The sequence below is a fragment of the Gobius niger genome (assembly GCF_951799975.1).
Source record: "Gobius niger genome assembly, chromosome: 3".
Taxonomy (NCBI): domain Eukaryota; kingdom Metazoa; phylum Chordata; class Actinopteri; order Gobiiformes; family Gobiidae; genus Gobius; species Gobius niger.
In genome coordinates, this window is record NC_136854.1 from 4,166,057 (window position 1) to 4,183,992 (window position 17,936).

Sequence of the window (17,936 nt, forward strand, 5' to 3'; positions counted from 1 at the left end):
CTCCTGTCCGTCCCGTCCTGTTCGGCCCAGCTCAAGGACCTGTCACTGTCTGCACCAAGCTCGGGTGCGCCATCCAGGGTCCGAGCTGCAGTCTGCCCACACAACAGGGGGAGGCACACTGCCTCAACATATCATGCCTTTCTCCTGCCATTGCCCTTCAACAGGATGTACAGCGTCTGTGGCAATTAGACGCTCCCCTCCACCGACCTGAGAAGGACGTCACACGCTCAAAGGAGGACAGAGAGGCCATAGCCATGTTAGAGGCCAATACCACCAGAGTAGCTGTGGATGGTGTAGAGCGATATGCCTCCACCGACCTGAGAAGGACGTCACACGCTCAAAGGAGGACAGGGAGGCCATAGCCATGTTAGAGGCCAATACCACCAGAGTAGCTGTGGATGGTGTAGAGCGATATGCCACTCCCCTGCTCAGGAAGAAGGACTTCCCACAGATGCACGTCTCCTCTGAAGTAGTTAAAGGCCTTCTGAGGTCCACTGAGCGTAAGCTAGCTAAGAATCCTGACCTGGCACTCACATACAGCCAGGAGATCAAAAGGTTGGTAGATTCTGGATATGTTGTGAAGCTGTCTCCCGAAGAGATTCATAGCTCTGCTGAAGCTTGGTATGTGCCACACCACATTGTACATCACAACAACAAAGCCCGGGTGGTCTTTAACTGCTCCTGTGAGTTCCAGGGTACTGTCCTCAACCACTACCTCCTCCCAGCACCTACCCTGGGCCCTACACTGCTGGGTGTACTCCTGCGCTTCCGCCAATATCCTGTGGCAGTGAGCGGAGACATAAAAGCCATGTTTCACCAGATACGCCTACTCCCTAAAGACTGCCCCCTGCTGCGTTTTTTATGGAGAGACTGTGAAACAAAGAGGCCCCCAGATGTATATGAGTGGAGAGTCCTGCCCTTTGGGACGACGTGTAGCCCCTGCTGTGCTACCTTTGCCCTTCAGAGCCACGTGAGGGAGCATAGAGACGGACATAAAGATATCTATGACTCTGTCCACACAGCCTTTTACGTAGACAACTGCCTGCAGTCCCTTTCTGACCCACAAGAGGCCAAGTTGCTCATTGACAGAATGAGAGACCTGCTTATCCAAGGTGGATTTGAGATACGCCAGTGGGCTAGCAACATCTCTGAAGTGGTCGCCCATCTGCCCAGCACGGCCAGGTCAGATAGCTGTGAACTGTGGCTTAACTTTAAAAGCCTTGATCCTCAGGAGTCAACACTGGGTCTCAGCTGGCACTGCCCAACCGACGTCCTGGGATACAATCATCGCCCTGTAGCCTACACAACTGTGACACTGCGCAACGTCTACAAAGTACTGGCCAGTCAGTATGACCCATTGGGTTATATCTGCCCCTACACTACGAGAGCAAAGCTCATTGTGCAGGCCCTGTGGAGCACAGAGAGAGGATGGGATGAGCCCATAGAAGGAAACCTGCTTCAGTCCTGGCTCGAATGGGAAAAGGAATTGTCTTCTCTCCAGCATATCACCATCCCCCGCTGCTACGCTCCTCCTCACAACAGTAACAGCGCTACATATGAGGCTCACATCTTCTGTGACGCCTCAGAGAAGGCCTATGGAGCTGTAGCCTACCTAAGAGTCATGGAGCAGCAGGCTCACATCTCCACCTCCTTCATCATGGCACGCTCCAGAGTAGCGCCTCGCAAGCAGGTGTCGATGCCCCGACTGGAGCTGTGTGCTGCGCTCACTGGAGCCCAACTAGCAAAGGTACTCCAAACTGAGCTTTCAATACCTCTTCCCTCAGTCTACCTGTGGACAGACTCCACTACAGTGCTCCAGTGGATCCAGTCCAGCTCCTGCAGGTACAAAGTCTTTGTGGGGACTCGGATCTGTGAGATACAGGAGCTGACCTCCCCGGAACAGTGGAGGTATGTGAACTCTGATGATAATCCAGCCGATGACATCACGAGAGGGAAACCACTGTCAGAGCTCACGATCTCCAGCCGCTGGTCACAGGGCCCATACTTCCTCACACAGACTCCTGACACCTGGCCGAAGCCCCCCACAGAGTTCCCAGAATGTGGCAGTGAAGAACTCCGAAAGACTGCCTTCTGTGGCCTCACAACTGTACCACCAAGCCTACCGGATACAGCACAGTATACATCTTTAGATGATTTGATTCTGGCCACTCACCAATCCTTACATGGAGTGGCTGCCACCTCCTACACTGCAAGTGAGCGCCTGGAGGCAGAGACCCAGCTGCTTCAATCTGCACAAAAGGACAGCTTCCCAGAGGAGCTCCAAGCCCTCCAAGCGGGTAACCCTGTTCGCCCGAGCTGTCGTCTCAGTGCCCTGTCCCCTGAGTATGACAGCCTCAGTGGACTGGTCAGAGTGGGAGGCCGCCTGCGCCAAGCTACAGATGTAGACCCTGACAGCATCCACCCTGTCGTGTTATCACCTGATCATCCTCTGACTCAGCTCATCATAAAGCACTATGATGTTCAGCTGCGCGCCACCCTGGTGCAGAGAGACTGTATGCAGAGGTATGCCGCACCTACTGGATCCTCAAAGGTCGCCAGGCCATTAAGAAACATCAGTACCGGTGTGGGGACTGCAGGAGATGGCGCGCCTCACCCTCAACGCCTAAGATGGCTGACCTTCCCTCATCTCGGCTGAGACTCTACAAACCTCCCTTCTGGTCTACAGGCGTAGACTGTTTTGGACCATACCTGATTAAGATTGGCCGTAGGAGAGAGAAACGCTGGGGGATCATCTATAAATGCCTCACTACTAGATGCGTCCACTTAGATCTCCTCCCTAGTCTCGATACTACCAGAATGCATGTGTTCTTGTAGTTTCACTCACTCGTGGTTGCGCTTGTTGCTTTCACTTTGGTGTGGTCCTGTGCGGTGAGAGCAACATCCACGGAGCAGAGAATGGCCATCCATAGTCAATCCTGCTCTAATCTCGTGTGTATGAGTGTCGTGTGCGTCCTTAAGATGTAAGTATAGTTTTTTGCATGACTGGTGTGTTTATTTCAGCGTTATAAGCCCAGTTGTGGCGAGGTTGTTATGCTCGTGTTATTGTCTACTGCTATTCTGCCGCAGCCCGCTTCAGCGCTCCACATGCGCTTCTAAATTAGCCATCCGCTGTTTTTATAAAGCCATTCACTTGTTAATATCTGTAAATATTACATTTAATGTATATTTCGCCTGTTTTGGCACTTTCCACTATTTAGCAATCATTTATGCATGTTCATTTATAGTGTTAGCGCTCCCCTAGTGGATTTTCAGTGGTACTGCAGGTCATATTTTTATACAACTGCATGCAGCCTGCCCACATGTTATACATTTTATTGTTTTTCTGTTTCAGATAACCACACACACACACACATCCACGCACAGACATACACATCTGTGTCACCCATCATCAGCTCATGTACCTGACCCCTCCTCAATAAATTCCCCAAACTGCACCATTGAAGTTGCATATTCCTTCTGACCGAGGAAGACTCAGTTGACGAACAACCACAACCAGCAATAGACGCACATGGTCTCTTACATGCATTTTATGGCTAGTGCGTCGTATACTCCGGAGCGACTTATAGTCCAGAAAATACGGTAAAAGTTCATTCCAACACTGAATAAAAACATGTGTCTTTTTCTAAAGTGTATGTACAGTTTGACAAACAGGTCCTACAGGTGACGGGTCAGACTGAGAGCTCTTCCATAAACTCCTATGGAGAGAGTTTGATCAAAGACTGTGGTTTTGCCCGGTCAGGCTCAGCTCGGGCCCCCCCCTAGGCCTCGCCTGGGTTTGGGCGACTCGTATGGTCTGGTTTTATTTCACAGGGACAATGCACAATTTAACATTGACCAAAAGAAAATAAATGTATGATCTTGGCGTCATCCAGACACGTCTCCTCTGCTCCTCTTTCTCTCTTGGTGCAGTAAAGCTTCTCCATGTCTGATTGAAGCACAGCTGTCCTCAGTCTCGTGCATCAGCCTCACTGTGCTCAGTGTTCAGTCTGAGCCAGGACAGTCCCATGTGTTTCACTACAGTGTTTTCTTCTTTGTCTCAGGATCCTCCAGAAACCTCCTCCGTCTGAACCTGGTCCCAGATGTGAGTCCCTCAGGAGTGACCGGTCTATGGGCGAACCACTGGACTTCAGGACAGGGCGGTGAGTTTTGTCTCTTCTGTTCAAAGACCTCCTGAGACTGGCCCAGTGAGAAGTGATCACTTTAACGCTGAATTTACGCTAAAAGAAGCTCAGCAGAGCAGCATCAGCACGTCATTTTGTTCCATTTGAACTTAACCAAGCGAACAGTGGGAGGAAAACGTGTCTTTGGGCAGCGATAACTTCATCCACACGTTTCCTGTAGTTGCAGGTGAGACGCTCTAAAATGTGCGCTATTTTATATTTTGATCCTTTTTTTTCCTGCTGCTTAATATCTTTGCTTTACTCATTGAACATAAGACACATCTTTTTACTCTTTAACTGTTTGCACACTTCCTGTCTCTTTTGCTCACCCTGAGAGATCTTATCGAGAGACAAATGTAACAGTGAATTTCTCCATTGTGAAATCAGTAAGGGATTATCTGATCTTCCCTCCGTGTCTTTTGTTTTCATAAGTTTATTCTAGTGCGGGGGTCGTCAACCCGCGGCTCCAGAGCCGCATGCGACTCTTCAGCCTCCTTGTAGTGGCACTTCAGCCGCCTTGTAGTGGCTCTTTGTCCAACTGTAGCAGCAACGAGTTTATCTACAAGGAGAGGCACCTGAGAGGTAGCAGAGGCTGGGGACTCGAGGGTGGCTCGTCCATCACCCGGGCTGAAGTCACCGAGCTGGTGAGAAAGCTCCTCGGTGGCTCCGGGGGTGGATGAGATTCGTCCTGAGTACCATAAGTCTCTGGATGTTGTAGGACTGTCTTGGTTGACACGTCTCTGCAACATCGCGTGGCGGTCGGGGACAGTGCCCCTGGAATGGCAGACCGGGGTAGTGGTCCATCTCTTTAAGAAGGGGGATCGGAGGGTGTGTTCCAATTACAGAGGAATCACCCTCCTTAGCCTCCCCGGTAAGGTCTACTCCGGGGTGCTGGAGAGGAGGATCCGGCCGATAGTCGAACCTCGGATTCAGGAGGAACAATGCGGTTTTCGTCCTGGTCGTGGCACACTGGACCAGCTCTATACCCTTCATCGGGTGCTCGAGGGTTTGTGGGAGTTCGCCCAACCAGTCCACATGTGTTTTGTGGACCTGGAGAAAGCGTTCGACCGCGTCCCTCGTGGTGCCCTGTGGGGGGTGCTCCGGGAGTATGGGGTCCGGGGCCCTCTGCTAAGGGCTGTCCGTTCCCTGTTTGAGCAGCAGGAGCTTGTTTCGCATTGCCGGCAGTAAGTCAGACCTGTTCCCGGTGCGTGTTGGTCTCCGCCAGGGCTGCCCTTTGTCACCAGTTCTGTTCATCACTTTTATGGACAGAATTTCTAGGCGCAGCCAGGGGCCGGAGGGTGTCCGGTTTGGGAGCCTCAGAGTCTCATCTCTGCTGTTTGCGGATGATGTTGTTCTGTTGGCTTCAACAAACCAGGACCTTCAGCTGCTCTGGGGCGGTTTGCAGCCGAGTGTGTAGCGGCCGGGATGAGGATCAGCACCTCCAAATCTGAGGCCATGGTTCTCCACCAGAAAAAGGTGGCTTCCCCTCTACAGGTCGGTGGGGAGTCCTTACCTCAAGTGTTCAGGGTCTTGTTCAATGAGGGACGGATGGAGCGTGAGATCGACAGACGGATCGGTGCGGCGTCAGCAGTGATGCGGTCGCTGTATCGGTCTGTCGTGGTGAAGAGGGAGCTGAGTCGGGGCAAAGCTCTTGATTGGCTGGGCGCACCCTTCGAGATCAGGTGAGGAGCTCAGTTACCCGAGGGGAGCTCGGAGTAGAGTTGCTGCTCCGTCGAAAGGAGCAGCTGAGGTGGCTCTGGCATCTATTCCGGATGCCTCCTGGTCGCCTCCCGCGGGAGGTGCTCCAGGCATGTCCTAGTGGGACAAGGCCTCGTGGAAGACCCAGGACACGGTGGTGGGACTATGTCTCCGAGCTGGCCTGGTGTCGCCTCGGGGTCCCCCCAGAACAGCTGGAGGAGGTGTGTGTGGATCGGGAAGTCTGGGCATCTCTGCTGAGACTTCTGCCCCCGCGATCCGGCCCCGGATAAAGCGGAAGAAAATGGATGGGTTGCAGACCCCTGGGCTCGGTTATGGCCATTTACTCACAACAACAGCGACACCAAAGCACGACTCACCACTGATGTGTCCGTGAGTCCTTCTTCTCCTCCATCTGCGTCACTGCAGCTCCACATCCCTCTGTCACTTCCATCTCTGTCCTCAAACGTCCTGGTGTCTCAGACCCGTGTCCCCCGCTGTGAGCAGGGCCGACTGGGACTGAAAAACGCTCTTACCACCCGAATGAACCACATCCAAAAGCTTCTCAACTGGAGAGCAACAGTCTAATGCCTCATTTGAAAGCTAAGACCTACAAAAGTGATTGTCATTTGTCATGTTGTCGCCTCGTTTTTGTCACATTGTTGTCGTTTGACATGACCTGTCTGAGGACGGGCCAGTGCCCGAAACGTTACATACGGTTTAAGTAATAAATACTTTTGGAGCTTTATAGTTGAGACACACAAACATATGACTCACTTACAGACATGGTTATTTTCATATGTTACTTACATGTGTTTTCACCAATGTTAAACTGTGTGTTTTATAAATTATATTGTCCCATTTCAAACAAAACATTGTAAGAGAATCTAATTTTCACACAGTTATATTTCATGTTTATGGTAAATGTTTTTGTCTGTGTTAGACCCAGTGTTGACGTCAGACCAGACGGTTCTGAACCAGGCCCAGACTGTGAGTCCCTCAGGAGCAACTGGTCCATGATGAGCCCACTGAACTTCTCCTCAGATCTGTAAGATTGAGTTTGTTTAAACACAAGGACAGACAGTGGTTTAATGAGGTTCTGAAAGTGTGAGAGAAACAGCTGAATCCTGAGGTGTTTGTTGTGTCTCTGTCACAGAGTGGAGCAGGCTCCAGAGCTCAGAGCTCAGCAACATCACACTCAGCTGGACTCCATATTTAAGGTGTGTCCTTCACTCAAGTTTGGAGATGTTCAGATGAATGGACTTGTTTCACACAGATCTGACACTGACTGCATTTGTGTTGTTTCTAATGTGTCTGTGCAGATTCTGGAGGAGGACATCTTCACTTTTGTCCAGAAGGAGCTGAAGAAGCTCCACAAGGTTCTGAGCACAGGTTACCCAGAATGCTTAGAGCCTGATGAGGATGGAGAGGCTTTTCTGAAGATCACTGTGAACTTCCTGAGGAGGAGGCAGCAGAAGGAGCTGGCTGAGCGTCTGTGGAGCAGTAGGTCCATTTCACTCAGTCATTTGATCTTCTCTGAGACTCAGGCTCTGTCTGTGTCTTCATTCAGGGAGTCGTGCTGGAGTTCTTCAGCGTAAACTGCAGCGTGACCTGCAGCAGAAGTATCATTGTGTGTTTGAGGGTGTGGCTAAAGCAGGAAGCCCCGCCCTCCTGCAGCAGATCTACACAGAGCTCTACATCACAGAGGGAGGGGCCTCAGAGGTCAACCAGGAACATGAGGTCAGACACATGGAAGCAGCCTCCAGGAAAGCAGGCGGAGCAGAGACGGCCATCACATGTGAAGACATGTTTAAAGGCCCCGCGGACACAGAGGCGCCCGTCAGAACAGTGCTGACAAAGGGAGTGGCTGGCATCGGGAAAACACTGCTCACTCAGAAGTTCAGTCTGGACTGGGCTGAAGGCAAAGCCCACCAGGACGTCCAGCTGCTGTTCCCCTTCACTTTCAGAGCACTCAATGTGCTGAAGGACAGGAGCTTCAGCCTGGTGCAGCTGCTCCATCACTTCTTTAGAGGAACAGAACAAGTGAGCCACTTTGAAGATCTGCAGCTGCTCTTCATCTTTGACGGTCTGGACGAGTGCAGACTTCCTCTGGACTTCACCCAAACCAAGGCCCTGACGGAGCCCACAGAGAGCGCCTCAGTGGAGGAGCTGCTGGTGAACCTCATCAGGGGGAGCCTGCTTCCCTCCGCTCGCCTCTGGATAACCACACGCCCCGCGGCGGCCAATCAGATCCCTGCTGAGTGCGTCTCCATGGTGACAGAGGTGCGAGGGTTCAGCGACCCACAGAAGGAGCTGTACTTCAGGAACAGGTTCAGAGACGAGGCCCACACAATCATCTGCCACATCAAGACGTCCCGAAGCCTCCACATCATGTGCTTCATGCCAGTCTTCTGCTGGATCCTCTCCACAGTCCTGGAGCATGTGCTGAAGACCAGAGAGAGAGCAGAGCTGCCCAAGACCCTGACTCAGATGTACATCCACTTCCTGGTGGTTCAGGCCAAAGTCAAGAACATCAAGTATGAAGGAGGATCTGAGACAGACCCACACTGGAGTCCAGAGACCAGGAAGATGGTGCAGTCTCTGGGAAAACTGGCCTTTGAGCAGCTGCAGAAAGGAAACCTGATCTTCTACGAGAGTGACCTGAGCGAGTGTGGGCTGGACGCTGCAGCCGCCTCAGTGTACTCCGGAGTCTTCACACAGGTCTTTAGAGAGGAGCCCGGCCTGTACCAGGACAAGGTCTACTGCTTCATCCATCTGAGTGTGCTGGAGTTTCTGGCAGCTCTTCACGTCCATCAGACCTTCATCAACACTGGAGTCAACCTGATGGTGGAAGAAAATTCTGTATATTCCTTGTTGAAGCATGTCTTTGTTCGTAGCAGCCCATTAGAGTTCTACCAGACGGCTGTGGACCAGGCCTTACAGAGTCCAAACGGACACCTGGACTTGTTCCTGCGCTTCCTCCTGGGTCTTTCACTGCCGACCAATCAGAGCCTTCTCCAAGGTCTGCTGACACAGACAGAAAGTATTTCCCAGACCAATCAGAAAACAGCTGAGTACATCAAGCAGAAGCTGAGTGAGGAAGCGTCTGCAGAGAGAAGCATCAACCTGCTCCACTGTCTGAATGAACTGAATGATGGTTCTCTGGTGGAGCAGGTCCAACAGTACCTGAGCTCAGGACGTCTGTCTGAAGGTGGACTGTCTCCTGCTCAGTGGTCAGCTCTGGCCTTCATCTTACTGTCATCAGAAGAAGCTCTGGAGCAGTTTGAGCTGGAGAAATTCTGTGCTTCAGAGGAGGCTCTGCTGAGGCTGCTGCCAGTGGTCAAAGCCTCCAACAAAGCTCTGTGAGTGAGGTCTATGTAAGTATGAACCTTCTAAACTTCTCCTATAACAGTGTGTTCTCTCCAGACTGAGCAGCTGTAACCTGTCAGAGAGAAGCTGTGAAGCTCTGTCCTCAGTCCTCAGCTCCTCTAGTCTGACAGTCTTGGACCTCAGTAACAACGACCTGAAGGACTCAGGGCTGAAGATGTTGTCTGTTGGACTGAAGAGTCCTCACTGTAAACTGGAGCAGCTCAGGTCAGAGGGTTTACTCTTCATCTCTGTGAGTTTGCCATTTCTATGACTCTGTTTAACCCTGTGTGTTCAGACTGTCAGGGTGTCTGATCTCAGAGGAAGGCTGTGCTGCTCTGGCCTCAGCTCTGAGGTCCAACCCCTCCCATCTGACAGACCTGGACCTCAGCGTCAACCATCCAGGAGACAGAGGAGTAAAGCTCCTGACTGCTCTACAGGAGGAGCCTCACTGCTCACTCTCCACTATCAGGTGAGGACAGTTATTACACAGTTATTACACAGTTATTACTCAGTTATTACAGTCAACACAAACAAGCTGTGGATATGAGTCTGTGTCTGTTTCAGACTGACTCCTGCTGGAGAACGATGGATGAACCCGATCTGCAGATGTAAGTCTGACTCTTGACTCACGATCATCGTTTACTCAAGAGGAAGTTTTGTTTGTGTCGATCGCTGGTATTTGACGTCATAAAGTCCAGAAGAGCCCAGTTTGAGACTTTAAACTGCACTTAAGTCACTCAAACCTGTAGAACTGAGATCTTCAATATTTTTCTGAGATGGTTTATTTCAAGCAGAGCCTCATCAGAGAGACATGGCCCATCAGACCTCCTGATCTGAGGAGCTTTGGAGCTGTTTGAGGAAAACAGTCTTCATCTAATCCTCAATCCACAAAACAAAGAACAAAAGGTGCAGCCATGACATTTGCATACAGGGCCTATAGTGACATCCTGGACATGTTTCCATCACAGTAAATCAGCTTTAAACAGTAGATTTACTGAGGATTCATCTTGAAGGAGGAACTCTGTATCATGTTTTGTTTAATGTGCGACGTCAGAGACTGGAACATTTGATCAAGTCCCTTTTTTATCGTCTTTACAAATGAAATGTTTCCAGAAACAAACCTAAAAATTAAAACAAGTTTTCAGGCGTTTCTTGCTCCTGATAAACCACTTTCTACAGGTTCAAATGTTTTAAAACAGATTCACTTAGATGTCTTTATCTGTGACTGCACTCGACAAGATAAGATAAGATAAGATGATACTTTATTGATCTCACAGATGGAGAAATTGCATTCGATGAGAGAGCATCCGGCAGCAGCACCCATTCAGTGCGCACCACTCTTTTTCCACCCTTTTTTCACACAAGTGTTTATTCTGGAGAAAACAATTATTAAAAGAGAAACTGCAGAATATTCCAGATTACATGTCGCTGCATCACAAGAGAAACTAAACTGTGATAAACTCTGAAACTTAAAAAAAACATCAGCAACACTCTGGATAACGAGGAAATGAAGCCCTATGTCAAAAATGTCGAAATAAAAAGGGTCTAAAAGCAAAGAAAAAGTGTCGACGAAAGCAACAAAAATGCCTTAAAAATGTGACAAACGCGTCGACAACAAAAGAGTCATGATCAGTTTTGTAGGTCTTATGCTCCGTCCACACCAAACTCGATTTGGCGCCTCGAAAGCGTCAGGTTTACATTTAAAATACATGGAGGACGCGCCTCTGGGGGGCGTCAAGATGTCCCGCAGCGCCTCACGCGCCTCCTCTGCGGCGCGTTTTGAGGTTTTTCGCGCTTGGTGAGCGTTTGACGCCTCCAGGGTGTCGAGCGCGGCCGACGTTCGAGTTGGGAAATGTTGAACTTTTTGGCGAAATTCGCGAGCGTCGACCAATCAGGATCTTTCTCCCCATAGTGACGTACGTTGTAGCTAAAAGCCACCGGGGCAGATTCTACGCCAGCCCCACAGATGTAAACAAGTCACAAGTCACGGACGTAGCTTCTTTGTGAACCGGAGCTACAGCCGCTCTGGGACTTTTTTTTTACAAAGACACATCAGTGCTTCTTTATCTAAACACCAGGATTAAAAGCGGCGGAAGAACCGTTGAAAGCGACTCTCGTCCGAGCGCAGCTCCTGGAGCAAATGGTGAAACTCGCCAAACTGAGAACGCCTTCGGACGATCTCATGAATCCAGACACGGCGCCGACGAGCCCGTAGACGACGTTGTCTGACTTTATGAAGCAATAAAAGCCAAGCCACTCTCTCTATGTCATCCATGTTGATAACTGATAACTGACAACGGCAACAGAGTTCTCCTTCCAACGCGCTCCACGACGACGCTCTTCTCTTGACGCTTGGTGACGAGCGTCTGACTTCAATAAGCACTGGCGTCCAACAACGGGCGTGACGCGCGTTTTTGACGCCAAAATTGAGTTTGGTGTGGACGGAGCATAAGCTTTCAAATGAGCTGTTACACAGGCCAAGAGGCTGTGAGCTCCAGTCGAGGAGCTTTTAAATTTGGGTAAAGCTGAACTGGAGTTCAGCTTTACTCCAGTTCAGTAAAGCTGGAGTTAAGAGGTTAATATCAATATAAAGAGTGAACAGGGACTAACTGCTGCTGTGTTTTCTCTACCTCAGGTTTCACTGAACTCTCTCTGGATCGAAACACAGCTCAGAGGAAACTCAAACTGTCTGACAACAACAAGACGGCCACACTTTTGAGAGAAGAGCAGCCGTATCCAGATCATCGGGACAGATTTGAGAACTGGCCTCAGCTTCTGTGTGACTCTGGTCTGACTGGGCGCTGTTACTGGGAGGTCCAGTGGAGAGGATGGGTTTCTATATCAGTGTCTTACAGAAGAATCAGGAGGAAAGGACGAGATTTTGACAGTTTGTTTGGACGCAATGATCAGTCCTGGAGTCTGATCTGCTCTGAACGTGGTTTCTCTGTTTTGCATAAAGACAAACAAACCCCCCTCCCTCAGCCCTGCTCCTCCTCTGGGACAGTAGGGGTGTATGTGGACTGTGCTGCTGGCTCTCTGTCCTTCTACACAGTCTCCTCTGAGGAACTGATCCACCTCCACACCTTCAACACCACCTTCACTCAAACCCTGATCCCTGGGTTTAGGCTCTGGACTTATGACTCCTCAGTGACTCTGTCAGACTGAGGATCAGAGTCTCAATTATTTTTCATTAATTTCATTTATTTATTTATTTGAGCAGCAAAGTAGTTCAAACATCTTTTACAGAAGAACTTATTAAAACCTCCCTCTTGTCTCTCAGTCATAACAACATTACATAAACTCAAAGCAAGAAACAGATGCAGAGTCTGTGCTTGTGGATTAACATGAAGAGTTTATGATCGTATAAAAATGTCATCAAGGATTTAGACTCGTGCAAAATAAAAACACCAAGTGTTTCGGACAGTTTATAGGGCGGGTGGGTTCGCCAGACGTCCTCACAATGGTCTTGGCCCTAGCTGATTGGGGAAATAAGGTATGTTTTTATTGTACGGTCGATTCTATGTGATACAGTATGATTAATTCACTGATATTTTTATATAGCTCGGTGGTGATTATGGAAATAAAAGGAAACGTGTAAAGGAAAACCCACCTGTACGCTCATTCATTCAGTTGGGAGCTAAACCAAGTACTTTATTTTTACACCACTTTTATATTTATACATCTTTTTCATTTTTGATCATACAAAACTATACACGTATACTGTATATACACACTTCAATATGGCTCATTCCTGATATACTGAATATACTCATGTGTACAGGCTCACGTCATTCATGAGTGAATAGATGAATGAAATTATCCAGACCTCGAAAAAACCCTCATTGTACATCCATTATCCATGATGAAAAGAATGTCCCAGTCCGAATGTGAGCGGAAATATTATTACTAATATTTTTTACAATTAATAATAATAACAATACATACTGGACAGTCAAAGACACTTACCGTTTGCCTTATTCATTCACTCCATACTTGGTCGGTGGTAAGCTACTATTGTAGCCACAGCTGCCCTGGGGTAGACTGACCGACCAGGCCCTTCCTGCTGAGCTTCAGATGTGACGGGATCAGAGTGAAGCAGCTCGGTGGTGGAGCCGTACGGGCCTTCCTGTTTCTCCCCCGTGTCTGGATGGGTTTCCTTCAAGGACTAAAAAAACTACAAAAACTACAAAAACTTGCCCCATGGGCATCGAGGGATGGGTCAAATGCAGAGGGCAAATTCCTCCCATGGGCCCTGGGTCTCTCTCCTGTCCGTCCATGGGAGTGGATCTCTCCTTCTGTGGTTCTCCCCAAGGTTTCTCTTTTCTCCCCCTGGGTTTTGAGTTTGTCCTCTCCGTGCTGGAGAGTCTAAGGACGGGGGACGCCCACGCCGCTCGCCGCTCGCCGCCCCCTGCTGCCCACGCTTATTTGGACTTAATGTTTGCCTGGACTTTACATTGTCATATTTACTGTCTTGTTTTATTGCCTTAATGTTTAATGCAGCGGTGAGGAAACTCCTGTTGTGATATTGGGCTTTTCAAAAACATTGATTAATTGATTGATTGATTTCTCTGTGGGAACAATAAAGTGTACCTTTAACCTTAACCTTCAGCAGCTGCATTCAGAACTCTTTATTTGATCAGGACATGTTAATGAACACACTCCGGATTGTAGAAATGAGCCACTTTCCATCTTTAGTCCCACAGTCGCAAAACACACTCTCATTCATCCTGCCCTATTATACATGTTTTTACACAGACAGGGGAGAACATGCAAACTCCACAAAGAACGGCCCGTCCAGGCAGGAATTGAACCCAGGGTCTTCTGGCTGTGAAGCACAAGCACTAACCACTGTGCCACCGCGCCGCCCTCGTGAACTTCCTGTTTCTAACTCCTCTCGCTGACACATGGCACAAACATAATTCTCTTTAAACACTGGTGTAGGAATGACAATATTAACGGTTTGATCATTTTGAGTTAATCATAATTAAAGTTACGCAGGTAAAAAACAGAACGACACATTTTTGTCTCTTATTGTTGAATTTTTTCACTTTTTGTTGAATTTGTGTCACATCTTTGTTGAATTTTTGGCTTTTTTTTTGTTTATTTTTGTCACATTTTTGAATTTTTGTCACATTTTTGTCATTTTTGTTGAATTTTTGTCACATTTTTGTCACTTTTTGTTTAATTTTGTCACATTTTTGTCACATTTTTGTTGAATTTTTGTCACATTTTTGTTGAATTTTTGTCACATTTTTTTTTTTTTTTGTCACATCTTTGTTGAATTTTTGGCATTTTTTTGTTGAATTTTTGGCATTTTTTTGTCACATTTTTGTTGAATTTTTGTCATTTTTGTTGAATTTTTGTTGAATTTTTGTCATTTTTGTTGAATTTTTGTTGAATTTTTGTCACATTTTTGTTGAATTTTTGGCATTTTTTTGTTGAATTTTTGTCACATTTTAGTTGAATTTTTGTCACATTTTTGTTGAGTTTTTGTCACATTTTTATCACATTTTTGTTGAATTTTTGGCATTTTTTGTTTATTCTTGTCACATTTTTTAATTTTTGTCACATTTTGTCACTTATTGTTGAATTTTTGTCACTTATTGTTGAATTTTTGTCACATTTTGTTGATTTTTTGTCACATCTTTGTTGAATTTTTGTCACATTTTTGTTGCGTTTACATCCGTGTTTTCTTCTCATTTTTTGTGGCTGTTTTGGTGCTTTTGTCCCAAGAAGCTTTTTGATTAGGGTAAAGCCAAACTGGAGAAAATGGGATCTGTTCAGGTGGGAGTTAAGAGGTTAAAGTGCTGCACTTAGATTCACACTGACCCAAAAGTGCCGCTCTCGGGTCGACCCAACTCGAGCCTGTGTGAAAATGGCGCCTCACTCAAACACAGGCCTAAACATTCTTAATGTTTCATCAGGGTAAATCAGGGACATCGGAGGCTTTAGGCAGCGATAACTTCATCCACACGTTTCCTGTAGTTGCAGGTGAGACGCTCTAAACTCTGCGCTATTTTATATCTTTATCCTATTTTTATTATTTATATTTCTGCTCCTTAATATCCTTTCTTTACTCATTGAACATAAGACACATCTTTTTACTCTTCAACTGTTTGCACATTTCCTGTCTCTTTTGATACACGCCTGCAGACACACGCCTGCAGACACACGCCTGCAGACACACGCCTGCAGATACAGGCCTGCAGACACACGCCTGCAGATAAACGCCTGCAGACACACGCCTGCAGACACACGCCTGCAGACACACGCCTGCAGACACACGCCTGCAGATACAGGCCTGCAGACACACGCCTGCAGACACACGCCTGCAGACACACGCCTGCAGATAAACGCCTGCAGACACACGCCTGCAGACACACGCCTGCAGATACAGGCCTGCAGACACACGCCTGCAGATACAGGCCTGCAGACACACGCCTGCAGATAAACGCCTGCAGATACAGGCCTGCAGACACACGCCTGCAGATAAACGCCTGCAGACACACGCCTGCAGACACACGCCTGCAGATACAGGCCTGCAGACACACGCCTGCAGATACAGGCCTGCAGACACACGCCTGCAGACACACGCCTGCAGATACAGGCCTGCAGACACACGCCTGCAGACACACGCCTGCAGACACACGCCTGCAGACACACGCCTGCAAATACACGCCTGCAGATACACACCTGCAGATAAACGCCTGCAGACACACGCCTGCAGACACACGCCTGCAGACACACGCCTGCAGACACACGCCTGCAGATACAGGCCTGCAGACACACGCCTGCAGACACACGCCTGCAGATACAGGCCTGCAGACACGCGCCTGCAGACACACGCCTGCAGACACACGCCTGCAAATACACGCCTGCAGATACACACCTGCAGATAAACGCCTGCAGACACACGCCTGCAGACACACGCCTGCAGATACAGGCCTGCAGACACACGCCTGCAGATACAGGCCTGCAGACACACGCCTGCAGACACACGCCTGCAGACACACGCCTGCAGACACACGCCTGCAGACACACGCCTGCAAATACACGCCTGCAGATACACACCTGCAGATAAACGCCTGCAGACACACGCCTGCAGACACACGCCTGCAGATACAGGCACCTCTTCATCCTAAACGTCTGCACTGTTTTAGGATCCTCTTTATATACGCTTGTAGATACAGACGGCATCTCGTCATAGAAGGGGGCGTGTCTTCGCCGAGGGGGAAAATAGAATCTTTAGAGAAACATAATTTTTCACTTTTTTCAGCCTTTTTCTGGTGGAATATAAACTTATTTATCACATACAAATAAAGTAAAGTGTAAATCAGGCCCATATGGATATTTTCCGTTAGCATTAGCACGGTGCTAACATGTAACATCATGTTAGCATTTTCCGTTATTTATGTATTTATGGGCTGTTGAACCACTTTGCGCCTCTCCATGTCTTTGTATCTTTATTTAGTAGAAAACTATATTCATAATTCTGCATTTGTTAAAGTAGTTTTTGAATGATTAGAAAAAGTTTAGATTTTTCTCCAAAATGTTTTCCCCTTAACTGTTTTCAAACATGACCATACATGGCCCATATATGGTCATGTCCATATGGACCCGATTTACACTTGACTTTATTTACTCCTTGACACTTTCAGCACACTCCTCTTTTGGCAGTGACTTTATCACATTTTCACTGTTTGATGTGAACTTTTGTAGTCTTAGTTTACCTGTGCTACACAGCTCTCTTGCTTCTTTGACCAGTTTGATTGCTTCTACTTCCAACATAACACTGACAAGTCCATCGTCAACATAAAAGTTCTTCTGTATGAACTTACTGTGCTTGGGGCGAACTTGTTCTCTCCTTGTGAGGCAAGATGTTTTAAACCAAAATTGGCACAGCCAGGTGAAGAAGCAGCACCAAAGAGATGAACTTTCATGCGAAAGACTGATGGCGGAGCACTTAGGTCACCATGCTCCCACCAGATCCAGTAGTCCTGGTCTTGAGGGGTCACATGAAACTGGTGATACATACGTTCCACGTCGCACATTACAGCTACTGAGCCCTTCCTGAACCTACAGAGCACTCCCACCAAGGTGTTTGTAAGGTCAGGCCCTGTAAGCAGGTGCTCATTCAGTGAGGTGTCTTGATATTGTGCAGAGCCATCACAGACTACACGTATCTTGCCGGGCTTTTGGGGGTGATATACCCCATGGTGGGGAATGTGCCAGGCAGGGGTATTACAGAGTTCTTTCTCTGGTACTTTCTATGTGTCACCACGTCCTTCATGAAATTTACATAGTCCGTGTAGTACCTTTGTTCCTTTTTGAATCTGCGTTCGAGACTGCTTAAACGTTGCATTGCACTTGACTTGTTATTGGGAAGATTTGGTCTGTCGCTTTTGAAAGGCAGCAGCGTTTCATAATGTCCGTCCTGCTTTTGTTTGATTCCTTCTTGTAGCTTTGTGAGGAAGCGAAGATCTTATTGTGAAATGCTTGTCTCTTCCACCGCTCTTTCTGTAAAGTCTAATTTGAGTGCTTTGACTACATCCGGAAATAGTGATGCACGATAATGGCAATTTGAACCGATAACCGATAATCCCACATGTCCCGATACCGATAACCGACAATGACACCGATAATTATGTATATATTTACTTTACACTTTATTTTGTGACAAGAACTCAATGT

At 48.0% G+C, this 17,936-nt stretch overlaps 2 protein-coding genes across 2 annotated transcripts in view; both read left to right on the forward strand.

Annotated features, from left to right (window-relative positions):
• Window positions 1-364: 364 nt before the first annotated feature.
• Window positions 365-17,936, forward strand: part of LOC306960582 (uncharacterized protein) — a gene marked incomplete at both ends in the record, with an annotated part of 42,487 nt that continues 24,915 nt past the window's right edge. The window contains 3 exons of the mRNA XM_079553013.1: window positions 365-2,523; window positions 4,062-4,160; window positions 7,033-7,096. Coding sequence (XP_079409139.1) covers window positions 365-2,523; window positions 4,062-4,160; window positions 7,033-7,096 — 2,322 coding nt within the window. The remainder of the gene's footprint in view (window positions 2,524-4,061; window positions 4,161-7,032; window positions 7,097-17,936) is intronic.
• Window positions 7,443-17,548, forward strand: LOC306960441 (protein NLRC3-like; the record flags this gene model as incomplete). Its single annotated transcript, XM_079552872.1, has 8 exons — window positions 7,443-9,238; window positions 9,303-9,470; window positions 9,541-9,714; window positions 9,810-9,853; window positions 11,881-12,059; window positions 15,170-15,236; window positions 17,302-17,353; window positions 17,407-17,548. Coding segments are annotated over 8 exons (2,622 nt in total), but the record flags the coding sequence as incomplete, so codon positions are not given.